At 45.2% G+C, this 15,810-nt stretch overlaps 1 protein-coding gene across 1 annotated transcript in view; it reads left to right on the top strand.

The window, feature by feature from the left end:
* The window catches only part of NUSAP1 (nucleolar and spindle associated protein 1), a 34,699-nt gene extending 19,566 nt beyond the window's left edge, over nucleotides 1-15,133 (top strand). Inside the window, exons 6-12 of the mRNA XM_073348727.2 lie at nucleotides 2,823-2,935; nucleotides 3,729-3,794; nucleotides 4,004-4,191; nucleotides 4,583-4,767; nucleotides 6,594-6,707; nucleotides 13,086-13,197; nucleotides 13,853-15,133. Coding sequence (XP_073204828.1) covers nucleotides 2,823-2,935; nucleotides 3,729-3,794; nucleotides 4,004-4,191; nucleotides 4,583-4,767; nucleotides 6,594-6,707; nucleotides 13,086-13,197; nucleotides 13,853-13,940 — 866 coding nt within the window. The 3' untranslated portion in view covers nucleotides 13,941-15,133. The remainder of the gene's footprint in view (nucleotides 1-2,822; nucleotides 2,936-3,728; nucleotides 3,795-4,003; nucleotides 4,192-4,582; nucleotides 4,768-6,593; nucleotides 6,708-13,085; nucleotides 13,198-13,852) is intronic.
* The last annotated feature ends 677 nt before the right edge of the window (nucleotides 15,134-15,810 follow it).

Below are 15,810 nucleotides of genomic sequence, written 5' to 3'. Positions count from 1 at the left end.
CTTGCAACGCCAGACAGCTACCGGTCAGTCGGGAATCAATTTGGAGAGGGCAAATCTACTGTGGGAGCGGCTGTGATCCAAGTAGCCAACGCAATCACTGAGCTGCTGCTACCAAGGGTAGGTTTCAGAGTATCCACCGTGTTAGTCTGTATTCGCAAAAAGAAAAGGAGTACTTGTGGCACCTTAGAGACTAACCAATTTATTTGAGCATAAGCTTTCGTGAGCTACAGCTCACTTCATCGGATGCAACAACCAAGGGTAGTGACTCTGGGAAATGTGCAGGTCATAGTGGATGGCTTTGCTGCAATGGGATTCCCTAACTGTGGTGGAGCGATAGACAGAACCCATATTCCTATCTTGGCACCGGAGCACCAAGGCAGCGAGTACATAAACCGAAAGGGGTACTTTTCAATGGTGCTGCAAGCACTGGTGGATCACAAGGGACATTTCACCAACATCAACGTGGGATGGCTGGGAAAGGTACATGATGCTCGCATCTTCAGGAACTCTGATCTGTTTCAACAGCTGCAGCAAGGGACTTTCTTCCCAGATCAGAAAATAACCGTGGAGGATGTTGAAATGCCTATAGTTATCCTTGGGGACCCAGTCTACCCTTAATGCCATAGCTCATGAAGCCAGACATAGGCAGCCTGGACAGTAGTCAGGAGCTGTTCAACTATAGGCTTAGCAAGTGCAGAATGGTGGTAGAATGTGCATTCGGATGTTTAAAAGCACGCTGGCGCAGTTTACTGACTCACTTAGACCTCAGCTAAACCAATATTCCCATTGTTATTACTGCTTGCTGTGCGCTCCACAATATCTGTGAGAGTAAGGGGGAGACATTTATGGTGGGGTGGGAGTTGAGGCAAATTGCCTGGCCGCTTATTACGTGCAGCCAGACACCATGGCAGTTAGAAGAGTATAGGAGGGCGTGGTGCGCATCAGAGAAGCTTTGAAAACCACTTTCATGACTGGCCAGGCTACGGTGTGAAAGTTCTGTTTATTTCTCATTGATGAAAACCCCTGCCCCTTGGTTCACTCTACTTCCCTGTAAGCTAACCACCGCCCCCTCCCCCCTTCGATCACCACTTGCAGAGGCAATAAAGTCCATTGTTGCTTCAAATTCATGTATGCTTTATTCATTCATCACACAAATAGGGGGATAACTGCCACAGTAGCACGGGAGGGGTGGGGGAGGAGGGAAGGACAAGGCCACACTGCACTTTAAAACTTATTGAATGCCAGCTTTCTGTTGCTTGGGCAGTCCTCTGGGGTGGAGTGGTTGGGTGACCGGAGGCCCCCACACCATGTTCTTGGGCGTCTGGGTGAGGAGGCTATGGAACTTGGGGAGGAGGACAGTTGGTTACACAGGGGCTGTAGCAGCGGTCTGTGCTCATGTTGCCTTTCCTGCACCTCAACCATATGCCGGAGCATATCAGTTTGATCCTCCAGTAGCCTCAGAATTGACTCCTGCCTTCTGTCAGCAAGCTTTATAGAGATATCCCTGGAGGATTTCCACTCCATCCCCAGACACGTTAACAGACTTTTCCAGTAGCTGTACTGGCCGCAAATTAATCATTAAATATGCTTGCTTTTAAACCATGTATTATATTTACAAAGGTACACTCACCAGATGTCCCTTCTCCGCCTGGCGGGTCCGGGAGCCCACCTTGGGTGGGTTCAGGGGGTACTGGCTCCAGGTCCAGGGTGAGAAACAGTTCCTGGCTCTCGGGGAAAACGGTTTCTCCGCTTGCTTGCTGTGTGCTATCTTCAACCTCCTCATCATCGTCTTCCTCGTCCCCAAAATGCGCATCCCTGTTGCATGATAATCCATTGAGTGAGTCAAAGCACAGCAGTGGAGTAGTGGTGGCTGCACCCGCTCGAATGGCATGCAGCTCATCATAGAAGCAGCATGTCTGGGCCTCTGACCCTGAGCAGCCATTTGCCTCTCTGTTTTTTTGGTAGGCTTTCCTGAGCTTCTTAAGTTTCACACAGCGCTGCTGCGGGTCTCTGTTATAGCCTCTGTCCTTCATGCCCTTGGAGATTTTTTTCAAATGTTTGGGCATTCCTTCTTTTGGAACGGAGGTCTGATAGCACAGATTTGTCATCCCGTACCTCCTGTTCGGTCCATGCTGGAGCTCTTTCACCTCTGCTGATGAGATCTGCACTCACCCGCAGCTTGCCACACTGGCCAAACAGGAAATGAGATTCAAAAGCTCGCGGGCCTTTTCCTGTCTACCTGGCCAGTGCATCTGAGTTGAGAGCGCTGTCCAGATCGGTCACAATGGAGCACTCTGGGATAGCTCCCAGAGGCCAATACTGTCAAATTGCGATCACACTACCCCAAATTCGACCTGGCAAAATCGATTTCAGCACTAATCCCGTCGTTGGGGGAGGAGTACAGAAATAGATTTTGAAGAGCCCTTTAAGTCGCAGTAAATGGCTTTGTTGTGTGGACGGGTGCAGGGTTAAATCGATCTAACGCTACTAAATTCGACCTAAACTCGTAGTGTAGACCAGGGCTTTGTTATGTGGGCCACATCTACACTAAAATGTATAGATAAATAATACTGCCTGTATGGGCCTGAGGATGTCACATGGGCCGCAGCTGTGTGCCGTTTGGGCCACAAGTGGGCCGCAGTTTGAGAACCACTGACTTAGACTCACAGGATACAGTCAGAAAAAAAGTGCACTTAAATATTTTTTTCTCCTATCCCCTACTGACAATTATTCCAGGTTTGCTCCATCCTCTGATCATTTACACTTACCTATAAAATGACCAATCTTGACAATTTCTCTTCCATATTTTTGGAATTTTGAAGACTTCAAGAAGCTGCATGAGGCTCACTTCGAGAAAATGGAGTCTATTGATGCTTACATTGAGAGAAAAAATAAACTGATTGAAAACTTCAGCAATTCTATCAATGAGGTCAAGGTAGGAATCAATAGAGGATCATATCCCTCATCCCTACATTCTTCTAAAATCTAGAGAGGGTTCTTTATTGCATTGTCTCCCCACAGTGCCTCAGTATGAGTCATGCATTTTCCCATATGGCTAAAGGACCATTTTTGAGGACTAATTGACTGGTAGCGGGCCCATGCAATTTCAACAATCCTAACGTCCCATAGACTGTGAGGATATAAGTCTATCCTGAGTACTCTGACTGTCCCCCAAGGCCTCTCTGTCTCCCACAGAACTAATCTTTCTTTGACTCTATCAGGGTAGCATACATACTTTATAAGTAGTTCTTTAAAAAAGTAGACTCCTAATTACGTTGGTGGGGTTGTTAGACAAAAAAGCCAAACATCTTAATTGTGTCTGGGTTGCCATGGAACTTGAGCATCTTAAAAAGTGGGATTTAAATGATGGTCTTGACCGGTGAATGCCCATCCAAAGTGAAAAACTTAAGTGCTTTTTATATACCTTCTCAGAGAAAGGCATTCAACTCACCTTCAAAAGACTTGGCATGTAAATGGTTCTTGATGGCCCGTGGATCTCTCAGATTTTGTATTCTAAACTTGAACGTGTGGGAATTGCAAAATAATGGCATTTCCAGGTGTGACAAATGTGTGCACATGCTAAGATTTACAGAAATGTACACCAATGAATATGGTCAAAACAGGAAAATTGAAACTTTATTCTGAATGTTATGTTTCTTATCTTGCTGATACTCACTCATCCATACACTTGGTATCTATTTAAGACCCCTTACATTTTATTTTTGCAGATGTTGGCTAAAAAAGCCAACCATGCAAAGGCATGTGAGAAAGGAACTCCACACAGCAATGCTAAGGTGAGAGTCTTTTCCCCCCAGATAATCTTGTCTGTCTAGTTATGAGGGAGATCTTCTCTTTTTTGAAATACTATTCTTTAAAGCAGACTGATCTGTGCACTTATGATTAAATGTATTCTGTTCTGTAGCTCCAGCACAATCCAGGCAGCAATGCCTTTCCAAATGCCAAACTCTCATAGAATGTGCTAAACGCCCACTTCTGTTTCTAGAAATGCTCCAGCAGCAGAGTATTTTTATTCAGCCCAAATCCCCAAAGAGGAAGGTTCTCTCCAAGTTGTACTCCAGGCAACCTGCGGCGCTCCCCACGCATCTCTGTAGGCACCACAAATCGGAGTATTTTATCTCAGAAATCTTCATTCAATCCCTCCATTCTCTCAACAACCAAAATGAATGTCAGGTAAAAAGGACTCACCAAAAACATCAGTCAAGTATTTGGTACAATATATAAACAACACAGATTAATGAACACTTACTTTGATTTATCCTACTGCATTCATAACTCCAAAAGTGAACTAAATCATGAAATTTAGAAATTGAACTTCAAAAATCAAATTGTAATAAAAACATTGTGTGATTGTTGCATTAGTTGTTGATAGCACTTGATGCAGATTCAAATTCTTGTTGCATATTCATGACAAGGAATGTGCCAAAGGATCATGTATTACAGCATTTCGTGTTTTCTCTGGTAGATAATAAGAGACTTACATTGGTTGAAATGTTTTTAATGAGCACCTGTTAATGCAGGAAGGTTCAGATCTTTATTCTGACTAATAACTACTTCCTTTCAGATTCTCAGAAGCTACAAAAGATAATGAACACAAGCGCTCCCTTACGAAGACTCCATCTAGAAAGTCACCATTCTTGGAGATCTGCACACCTGATAGCCAGAAAAGTGGCAAACCCACAATTAGAAAGAGCACTAATGGAAATGCAACAAACCATGAGCTGACTGCATCAAAGGCCAACCCTAATGGTAATCTTCTGAGAAACTGATGCTTTAAAATTTACATAATATTTGGAAACAAACGTTAATGCTTTAGCAAAGGGCAAGGGGAAATACTTCCCAAGACAGGAGTGATTCTTTAGGGGACTGCAATATCTTGTTTTTAAATTTTATATTTTCTTTCAATCCTTTGAACTGAAAAAGGTAGGTGCTAAAAATCTTTGGATAAGATAAAAGGCAAGAAATTATCTCCAGTCTAGCTGTACTTATTGTGTGTGGTTGAGCAGTTTCTGTATTATGCTATTAGTAGATAAAACTGCCCCAAGGAAACATAAAAGCACCATTGCAGACTTGGTACTAGAGTACTCCAGAAGAGGTTTAAGTGTCCTTGTATAAAAGCTCCCTGGACAACCAAATAACCATACAATGGAATAGGGAACGAGCTATCAAACTTGTTCTGGAGAAGTGGAAAATCATGTATGGTGTGATGCATGACTTACCAGTCTCGAAACATGCTCATACAATTGTATAGAAGTCCCACTCCTGATAATAAAACTAACAGTTCATATCCTACAAAGTACTGAAGTTGAGAGCAGGGAAGCAAGTGTTGGACAGCATGTGAAGGTCATGTCCTGAGATAGAAATAAATTGGATAGCTAAAATAAATCAATCCTGAGCAAGAAGTCAATATTAGAACTGTTTGAGTGTCTTACTTTGTTTTGGGTAGTTCAGGATTAGGGTTAAATTCAACATTTCCTGGAAGTGTTGACAAAAGTTTGTATGGGATAGTAGCTGGCTTACATAAAAGGGATAAGGCACCCCACGTAGTCTTGTTTTCTTAAACATCTTAAGAAAGGACTGAGCTCCTCACTCATTCACACTTTATGTCCTATGTGGCACGTTTGACCTATATGTCAAGGACCCAAGAATGGCATGCAGGCACTTACGCCAATCAGTACAGTATCCATTTGTTGGTTATCTGTTTTTTTGTTTGTTTGTTTTGTTTTTCTGTTGAAACATGAGATCAAGACATAGAGAATCTTGAACTACTAGAGAATTAATGTTTTTAAATGAAGACTTAGATTCTGGAGTAAATTATGTAGCCTTTTAAAATAGTCCATGGTTCCATAGCAAACTACATGACCATGTAAATTGCATTATATATGTGACTCACAACTTTTACTTGGCACTAACAGTTTGCTCAGTGGTGTGCAGGTAGAACTGTTAACAGCCATCCATTACCCTCAGTGTCTTCCAGTGTAGATCACATGCTAGACTATCACAGACACTTCCCTTTCCATTCATAGTTTTGTGGACCACCTTCCCTACTCTTCATGAATGCAGACCAACCTTTTGTAACCTACAGTAATTGCTTACATGAAAAAATAGCATTAAGTACTTAATGAATTTTTAGTTGTGATTTAATGTGACAGCTGGAAATAAGCATCATGTGATCAGCGTGCTCTCTGTAGACCACTGGGAGGCCACAGGCCAGTTGAGAAGTACTGGACTAGATGTATGGCTTAGCAGATCTGCTACACACCAGGGCGATCTACTTAAAATCCAACCAGAAGTGTGAGATCTTCTACATCTGTCCTTTGTACACTATTGCCCCATATTGTTCAACCTCTTCCCTGTTATCCCATGTGTTAAATGTGTTTTCAGTGGAGTACATTTTATAGTGTGTGGATCCTTGGTAGTTTGTAAGACCCTATGGTTCTTTGGTTTGGCTGGCTTATAGAATTGGGCTGTTGTAGTGCTCTCCTTGTGCAGTTTCCTAACTGTTTGCTTAAATTTGGCTGTTTGGAAATTCTTGTTCCCTCTCTCTAAACATGATACCCTGGTTTTCTTTTTAGTTGTTACGCCATTCAAGTTTGCAGCTCAGACTGCAGAACCCACAAGTACCAAGAAGCCAACATTTGATCTGAAAGCAAGTCTGTCAAGGCCACTTGGATATCAGCCACACAGAGGTACTATGACTTTGTGCTATTTCCATAGGGGGAACACAAGTACTGAACTTATGAAAGAGGGCATTCTTACATTATGGGCAGCAACAAAGCAGCTCTGTCATATTCCATATCTGATCACACACTCTACATGGGGATGCAGCCTTAAAAATGATAGCTTGTGCTCTGAAGTTAAACCATTCAAAGTATGTTCTCTAGCAGAGAGGCTTTTGCTAAAACAATCTGGGCTTTTAACAGCTGGACTGGTTCTTTCTGTTTGCTGCTAGAAGAATTCTAGTTTCTCTTAAGTGTTTAGACATACTGCATTCTAGGTATCAGAACATAAAATTCAAATAAACAGGCAACTTTTCCCAAGCCCTGTCAAACACCTATTCACCAGGCTGAAAAACACACCCTCCTGTTGGGCCTATAGATACTGGATTCCTACTGACTGAGCTCTGCTGCCAATTAATGCTGCCCTCTTACCACCACCACCACACAAAACAAGTCAGTTTTGGGACATCTCCACAGAAACATATGACCCACATAAATCAAGTTCTTCTTCGAGTGATTGCTCGTGTCCGTTCCTTTGTAGGTGTGTGTGCCCACCACATGCACCAGTCCCGGAAGTTTTTCCCTCAGTGGTATCCGTAGGAGACCAGTTCTGGCGCCCTCTAGAGTGGTGCACATATGTACCGGTATAAGGGGCGCTGCTGGTTTTCCCCCCTCCCTCAGTTCCTTCTTACTGCCAGTGACAGTGCTGGAACGTCTCCTTGCCTCCGCAAGCTTACGTCTCTCAACTGTGTCTAGTTGTGAACTTTTTGTATATAGTTGTTAAAAACTTTTATAGTTTATACAGTTCCCTTTGTGTTAGAGTTAGTAATAGTTGGTTAGTCCTGGATGGGACTTAGCCTAGGGACGGGGCAGGCCCTGGTCCCTGGGCTTCAAGCCTTGTGACTGCTGCAAGAAACTTATGCCAGTCAGTGGTCCCCATAAAAGATGTCTAAAGTGCTTGGGGAAAACCCATGTGAGCGACAAGTGTCGCATCTGTAAGAGCTTCAGGCCACGAACGAAAAAGAAGTGGGACATTCGTCTTTGAGCGCTCCTTATGGAGTCGGCCCTCGCACTCGCATTGGAGCTGACTAGATTGGACTCTGCTTTGAGCACTGAAGCCTCGGTGCAGAGCATGCTGCCAGCACCGACCTCAGACTGGCGCCAATCCCCATCCCTGGTACCAGCTGAAAAGCAAAGAAAGGCCGGGAGAGGGTATTCTCTTGTGTCTCGTAAAGGGAAGGAGAGAGTTGGAGGACAGCAAAGACCCTTATGTGAGGGGCAGCTCTTTCTCTACGGACGGTGGCCTGGTTCCAGCACCTACAGAGCTGTCGAGCCCCCTTTGAGATCCGCCCACCAGCCCCTGGATGCGGGTCAGCTTACCTGCCAGAGTTCCCAGAGTTGTTCTCCAGTCTCTAGGCAGTGTTCACTGGGATCCTAGCGTCAATCACCTGCTGTCTGGCACAGACCCTTGGAAGCTCATCACTGGTCCCCAGAGCCCCAGCACCTGGAGCATCCGAATCGGTCTCCAGGCTTGCGGCACCATTCCGGAGGGTTGGTACGCTGGTCCACAGAGTCCTGTCACCAGTCTCCAGTTCACCGGTACAGATCCCCGTGGGTACGTTGACAGTCTCCAAGATATCGATCCTCTCGTTCCCGTTCTCACTCCTGGTCCACAGAACAGCACCGCCCCCATGGCGTGAGGCGTCAATTGCTGGGGTACTGTCACCGAATGCAGCCGCCAGTCACTGGAATCATGGCACCAAGAGACATTGTCCCAGTACAGCTCCCCAGTGGAGGTCCACAGAGAGAGCTGACAGGAACAGGGTAGACAGGCAACATCAGTCCCGTCCTGGTTCCCCCCCCAGACAAGCCTCCCTGTCTTCAGGCTCTGAAAGCAAGGAGGAACTCCTACACACGGGCCAAGGCCAGCTGCTGGGGCCATCGGCATTTCCTTCTGGGCCCCCATGGGCTGCACGGCCCCAGGGCCAATTGCCAACCCCCTGGCACCTGTGGAACCTCTGGGCATTTCCCCAACCATTGCCAGAGAATCAGTTGGTCTCAGGCATTACCAGTACACAAGGGAGTTGTGAAACTGATCAAAGCCCTTTTGGCAAACCCCCTCCTCCCTGCCCCCCATCTCTAACCAGATGGAGCGGAAGTACTATGTTCCCGCTAAGGGGTTTGAATATCTGTACACACACCCCACCCCAAGCTCACTGGAAGTGTCAGCAGCCAATAAGCACGATAGACAAGGCCAACTGGGATCGACCCCTAAGAATAAGGAGGTGAAGAGGCTCAATCTTTTCAGTAGAAAGATTTATTCTACAACCAGCCTTCAGCTAAGAGTGGCCAACCATCAGGCCCTACTTGGCCACTTTGATTATAACATTGGGCAGTCCATGGCCAAGTTCGCAGAGTCGCTGCCTGAGGAGCCCAGGAAGGAATTCCTGGCTATTCTGGAGGAGAGCAGAACGGTAGTCAGGGCAGGCAAGCAGCCTCAGATGCAGTAGACTCCTTGTCCTGGTCTATGACTTTGGCCATTTCTATGAGGCGGGCATCCTGGTTGCAGTCGTCGGGGTTTGTCAGCAGAGGTTCAGCAACCCATCCAGGACCTTCCCTTTGATGGCTTGGCGTTTGTTCGGTTTTTTTTTTTTTTTTTTTTTTACAACCGCCTGTCTCCCTTCCTCCTTGCCTGGGCCTCTATAACATTGGACCAGTGGGTCCTCAGCACAGTAGCAGGGGGGTATACCCTTCAGTTTATTTCTATCCCCCTTCTCTCTCCCTGTCCCTCTTCATGGACTCCTCTCACAGGCATCTACTCGCTCAGAAGGTGCAGGGCCTTCTGCAGGTGGGAGCGGTAGAGGATGTTCCTCTGCACTTAAGGGGAAAAGGGTTTTTTTTTATCCCAAAAGGGGGTCTATGCCCCATCCTCGACCTGCAGGGCCTCAAAAAGTATCTCAAGAAATTGAAGTTCCGCATGGTATTCCTGGCCTCCATCATTTCTTCTCTGGATCTGGGAGACTGGTACGTCGCCCTTGACCTGAAGGATACCTACTCATATATCGATATTTCAAGGACACAGAAGGTTTCTACATTTCATAGTTGGGACCAGTCACTACCAATGTCGTGCTCCCCTTTGGCCTAGCAAAGGCATCAAGGGTATTCACGAAGTGCATGTCGGTGGTAGCAGCCTACCTCAGACGTCAAGGTTCCAGATCTACCAGTACTTCAATGACTGGCTCATCAAAGGCCGCTCCAGGTCCAGCACAATGTTGAGAAGTTGTGGGCCACTTGCCAAGCTTTAGGCCTGTTGATAAACGAACAATAATCAACATTAATCCCGATCCAAAGGATAGAATTTGTTGGAGAGATACTCTACTCTATCCAAGCCAGAGCATTCCTGCCGGAGACCAGGTTCAGGGCAATGGCAGATCTGATTGCCAGCATCATGGCCCATCCACTCGCCACTGCCTGGGTCTGCCTCAGACTACTGGGGCACATGGCAGCTTGCACGTATGTTGTCCGTCACGCAAGACTCAGGCTGCCTCCGCTCCCAGATGTGGCTGGTGTCAGTCTACTCCCTGGCCAGATATCACCTGGACAAGATTGTCACAATCCTGCCACACAGGTATTTACCTTCATGCAGTAGTGGTCCAATCCAACTCTGGTAATGGAAGGTGTGCCGTTCGCAAGCCCACAACCCACAGTCTCCCTGATTTCAAATGCGTCTGACCTCAGTTGGGGAGCACATCTCTATGCACTGCAGACTCTGGGATTATGGTCTCGGGAGGATCTCACGTTACATCAGAGAACTCAGAGCCATCCGCCTGGCTTGTAGAGTCTTCCTTCTCCAGCTGTCTGCTCGGGTGGTGCAGGTGTTGACAGACAACACAGCCTCCATCATCTATGTCAACAGGCAGGGTGGAGCTTATTCATTGGCTCTGTGTCATGAAACCCTCTGTCTATGAGACTTTTGTATTTAGCATGCAATCCACCTGGAAGGCTCGCTCCTCCTTGGCGTCCTGAACACGCTGGCGGATTATCTCAGCAGGTCCTTCTTCTCTCACCATGAGTGGTCCCTTCACTGAGAGGTCGTCAAGATACTCTTCCAGAAGTGGGGAGCTCCCCGAGTGGACCTGTTTGCCACCAGACAGAACAGAAAATGCCATCAGTTCTGCTCTCTGCAAGGCCTAGGCAGAGACTCACTTTCCGATACCTTTCTCCTGTCGTGGTCAGCCGACCTGACGTATGCCTTCCCGCTGATTCTACTCATGAGCAAGGTTCTCTTGAAGATCAAGAGGGACAAGGCATGGATCATGGTTGTACCAGCATTGGTTCGGCATGCTCATGGACCTGGCCACTTTACAACTGCCTGGACCTATCTCCCAGGATCACAGTCAGTTCTTGCACTCAAACCTCGCCGCTCTCCACCTCACAGCTTGGCTGCTGTGTGGTTGAACCTAGAGAAACAAGCCTGCTCTAGTCAGGTACAGCAGGCTCTCTTGGAGAGCAGAAAGCCCTCCACCAGAGCAATTTACCTGGAAAAGTGGAAGCATTTCTCCTGCTGGGAGTCGGAATGGAATATTTCCCCGACCCAGTCGTCCCTGCAGTCCCATCTGGATTACCTGCTTCACTTGAAGCACCAGGGCGTCACCTTTTCCTCGATAAAGGTGCACTTGGTAGCCATATTGGCCTTCCATCCCTGTGTCTAGGGTAGATCTGTATTCTCACATGAGATGACTCAGGTTCTTGAAAGACTCTTTCCAGCCTGGTTCCCCAATGGGACCTTTAACCTGGTCCTCTCCAGGTTCACAGGTCCACCCTTCGAGTCTATGGCTTTTTGTTCCCCCTCCTCCTGTTGTGGAAGGTTGCATTCCTTGTAGGCATTACTTCAGCAAGTTGAGTCTCCGAGATTAAAGCCCTCACTTCGGAGCCCCCGTATACGGTATTTTAGAAGGACAATGTTCAGCTCTGACCCTATCAGGCCTTCCTGCTGTAGGTGGTGTCGCACCTCCATGTCAGTCGGGATATCGTCCTCCCAGTGTTCTGTCCAAAGTCTCACATGACCAACGAGGAGAGATGCCTGCACACTCTAGATGTCAGGTGTGCCCTGGCTTTCTACTTGGACTGCACCAAGCCCTTCCACAGATTGACTCAGCTTTTTACTGCTATCGCTGACAGGATGAAGGGCCTTCCGGTATCCTCTCAGATGATTTCAAACTGGATTACCACCTGCATCTGCACTTGTTACAAGTTGGCACAGGCTGTGCCTCCACCAATAGTGAAGGCTCACTCTACTAGAGCTCAAGTGTCTTCGGCTACCTTCCTGGTGTGTGGCCCTGTCCAGGACATCTGCAGGGCTGCGAGCCGGGCTTTGGTACACACGTTCACCACATATTACGCCATTACCCAGTAAGCCAGAGATGATGCTAAATTTGGCAGAGCTGTGTTGCAATTGACACGTCCATGAACTCCTGCCTGCCTCCAGAGATACTGCTTAGGAGTTACCTAGAATGGAATGGACATGAGCAATCACTCAAAGAAGGAAAATCATTACTAACTTTTGTAACTGTTCTTTGAGATGTGTTGCTAATGTTCATTCCATGACCCACCCTCCTTCCCCTCTCTCGGAGTTCCAGCAAGAAGGAACTGAGGGAGGGAGAAGCTGGCGGCGCTCCTTATACCAGTGAATACATGCACCACTCCAGTGGGCACCAGAGCTGGTTCTCTATGAATACCATGGAGGGAAAAACAGTGCATGTGGTGAGCACATAAACCTACAATGGAGTGGACATGAGCAACACAACTCTGAGAACAACAGTTACGAAAGGTTGGTAACTCTTTTTTCTGCTGACCCTAGAGTCTGCTGCTGTGTTGGCAAGACAGCCCCACTCAGAGCTTTCTGCTCGGATGGCAGGGAGCTGAGGCTTCTCTTCAGGTCCAGGCCACTTCCCCTCCCTCTAAAACAGGGCACAGTGGATTAAGGAACGGGAAGGATTTTGTCAGCCAAAGACCATCGTGGCAGATCCCTGCCTTCCACGGTAGCAGAGAGGGCTCCATTATGGGGTAGTTCCCAATTAATACTACCCCACAGGCAGAATTCTGAGCAGAGGCTTCTGCCACCCCCAATAGAAAGCCCTCTCCCCAAATAGCTGGCTAGTACCCAGATTGATGTAATTCACCAGGGTGTTTGTGCTTGATCTTAAATGCAGGTCAGGCAACTTGTGTTATCTGTAGAGTTGAGGATAAGAATGCCAGTATTAACAACATAAATTCACACAATTACTAAATTTTAATAACTAGCTGGTCTGTTTTTTTTGTTGGGTTTTTTTGCTTCTTACAATATAGGAAGACTGAAACCTTGGGGTGACTCAAAAGAAAACACTGTCCTGAATAAATCTATGAATAGCAGCGTCTCTTCACACACAAAAGATTACAAACAGCCACATCTCCAGACCAGGTCAGTACAAGGGTGTTTTAGGTGCCATTTTAACACTAGAACTCTGTAGGAGAGCACTAAGACTTAAATGTGTGACAAGCCAACACTTTTAAATAAATGCACTGTCCTTAACCATACTTATGTTAGAGAAATTTTTCTATCTCTATCAAAATGTTTAGCATCAGGATGACCAAAGTATAGCTCACAGCTGCCCTCTACCTAGGCTAAATGTGACTGCTGGAAAGTACAGGTCCCAGCATGGTAGGCCCCACCTTGATTTTAACAGGTTGATCAGCTCAAGATGTAGCCTTATATAGTGGGACCTGTATGTTTTATGGGCTGTGCTTCTGCAGAAGAGTTCATAAGAGTCAGATTTTTAAGAACAGGTTAGACAAACACCTGTCAGGGATGGCCTCTGTTTACTTGGTCCTTCCTTAGTGGAGCGGGCTGGACTAGGTGGCTCCTTGAGGTTCCTTCCAGCCATACATTTCTATATGTAATCTAATGAGTAAAAAATGGAGCAGATGGCCAGTGCAACTAAGCGAATCTGGGAACTTCTCGTCTGGCTAACCTAAAAGATTCCTTCTAATTGCTTATGCATATAGTTATCTGTGCCTATGCAACTAATTGCTCACCTGCTCCGATTTAGTGTGATTTGTTTTCTTTTCACTTTCAGAGAAGGGAGGCGTGAGAAGCATGTGCAGGAGAGAAAGCAGAAAAAGGCTCAGCTGCTTGGAACCCGCAGGGGACTATCTATGGCTTAGGAGGAATTTAGTAACTTCTTAAGGACTCACTGTAAATACTGTTCTCAGGAAAAATCTTTCCAACCTTTGTAAATATTTCTGGTTGTAATGTGTGCATTAAAGGATGAGTCAGGTCACCTGAGTTGACTGGATGTTACTAGCCATGTAGGACAGGCTTTCTTAGTGCTGCTGAGCTTAACATTGTTAGTGATTTTACAAGTTGGATAAAATATCGATACTCTAAATCTTTTAATATGTTTTAAGTAGAGCCCCAGAGTATCTCAAATCACTTGGAGCCATTCATCCAGTTAGGTTTTAGATTGGCCAGATATTCTTGATTGCAGATTTTGAACAAAAGCTTTCTCCTAAGTAAGCAGATTCTCTAAAACTATTAGACTGAAGAGATATTAAGGGGGGGGGAGAGGAAATGTTAAAGGAATAATCATGAAACCTATTCACATTGAGTCACTTATCAGTTAGGCATATTTCTCTAGATGCTAAATAACTTCAAATGTGTTCCATTATCAAGAAATTTAAGACACTGGGAGACTTCTCTGACAAGTAGGGTATATGTAGTAGCAATTGCTAGAGCGGTTTCCTATATTTAAGTCCTTTGTGCAGTAAACGACAATCTCTAGGAGAGGGAAAACCATATAAGGGCTTTCTGGAGAACTAAAAGCCCTAAATAATAGGAAAAAAATAAATAGAGGTTAACGCAAACCTTGGTAGGTTGCTAATCAGATATGTGAAGAGCAGTTATTAGTTTTTTGTCCCTCTCCACATTTATTACAGGATAAAATTTGGCAAAATAGAACAACAGTTGTCTAGTCTGAAGTGTTTACAAGATACTCTATATTAGTAAACCAAGTTCTTTCGAGGTATGATGTACTTAGAGTAGATTTAGAAAGCCTGTAGCAGTAATATCAGCAATTTCCCAAGGTAATATGTAAAGAAAAATCATCTCGATTTTATCATTAAACATCATGGAATGGACTTGAAGCACAGGGGAAGGGAGTGGGGGGAGGAGGAGGCACTGCAGTTGCTATTTCATTACAGCTCTTTGGACTTATGAGCAAATATTTACAAAGTAATAGGTTCACTTTTGTGTTTAGGCTTAACCTTTCCTGTGATATTTGCTGAAACATTAGATGCAGAAATAGAAAAGCTTTTTATATAAATTTTTATACTGTTTAACTGGGGAAAATAAATTGTTTTTTTTTTTGTATTTAATGCTGTTGCTTATGACTTAAATAATAAGTATGGCTGATTGTGTGTGTGTGTGTGTGTGTGTGTGTGTGTGAGAGAGACAGACACAAAGTTTAACCGTATGCAAGTGCCAGATGTGCTCATACATACAGATCATATCCTCTCTTCCACTAAAGAAAAGGAATGTATTACCATTTGCCAAGCTTCATGGTCCACCTAATCACTTTTACTGATGCAGTTCACTTGTTGGGATGTCCTAAATTAGAGTTTTGAAACACTCTTATTGATAGTGATTAGCAGGGACAGAGGGATAATGTTACAGAATATCTGTTACTTTGTTTTTGACAATATTGTGTATGGTCTTATCAGTTTACTGTCTGAGTCTGACATAATGGGAGAAAGACACTTGAATAGGAAAATATGCCTCAAACTGGCAGGGAATATAAGCAGGTACAGCACCTGAACTGTTCTAACTCTCTAGACTTTAAGTTGAGCACTTTTTGAACACTATTTTGATTGAAATCCTTTATTAAATATAAACCTTTACTCAGGATTATGGAAGAACTGAAACCCAGCACTCCTTGTCCTAAAACAAATGTATGCATTTTGAAAACTAAACCCTCTTCAGGAAAATCTCATCACCTCCACACCCTGCTACATGTTGTATAAATTAAGATGTGTAGGC

Source organism: Lepidochelys kempii, chromosome 6 (genome assembly GCF_965140285.1).
Source record: "Lepidochelys kempii isolate rLepKem1 chromosome 6, rLepKem1.hap1, whole genome shotgun sequence".
Classification (NCBI taxonomy): Eukaryota; Metazoa; Chordata; order Testudines; family Cheloniidae; genus Lepidochelys; species Lepidochelys kempii.
This window is presented reverse-complemented; position numbering and strand designations above follow the sequence as displayed.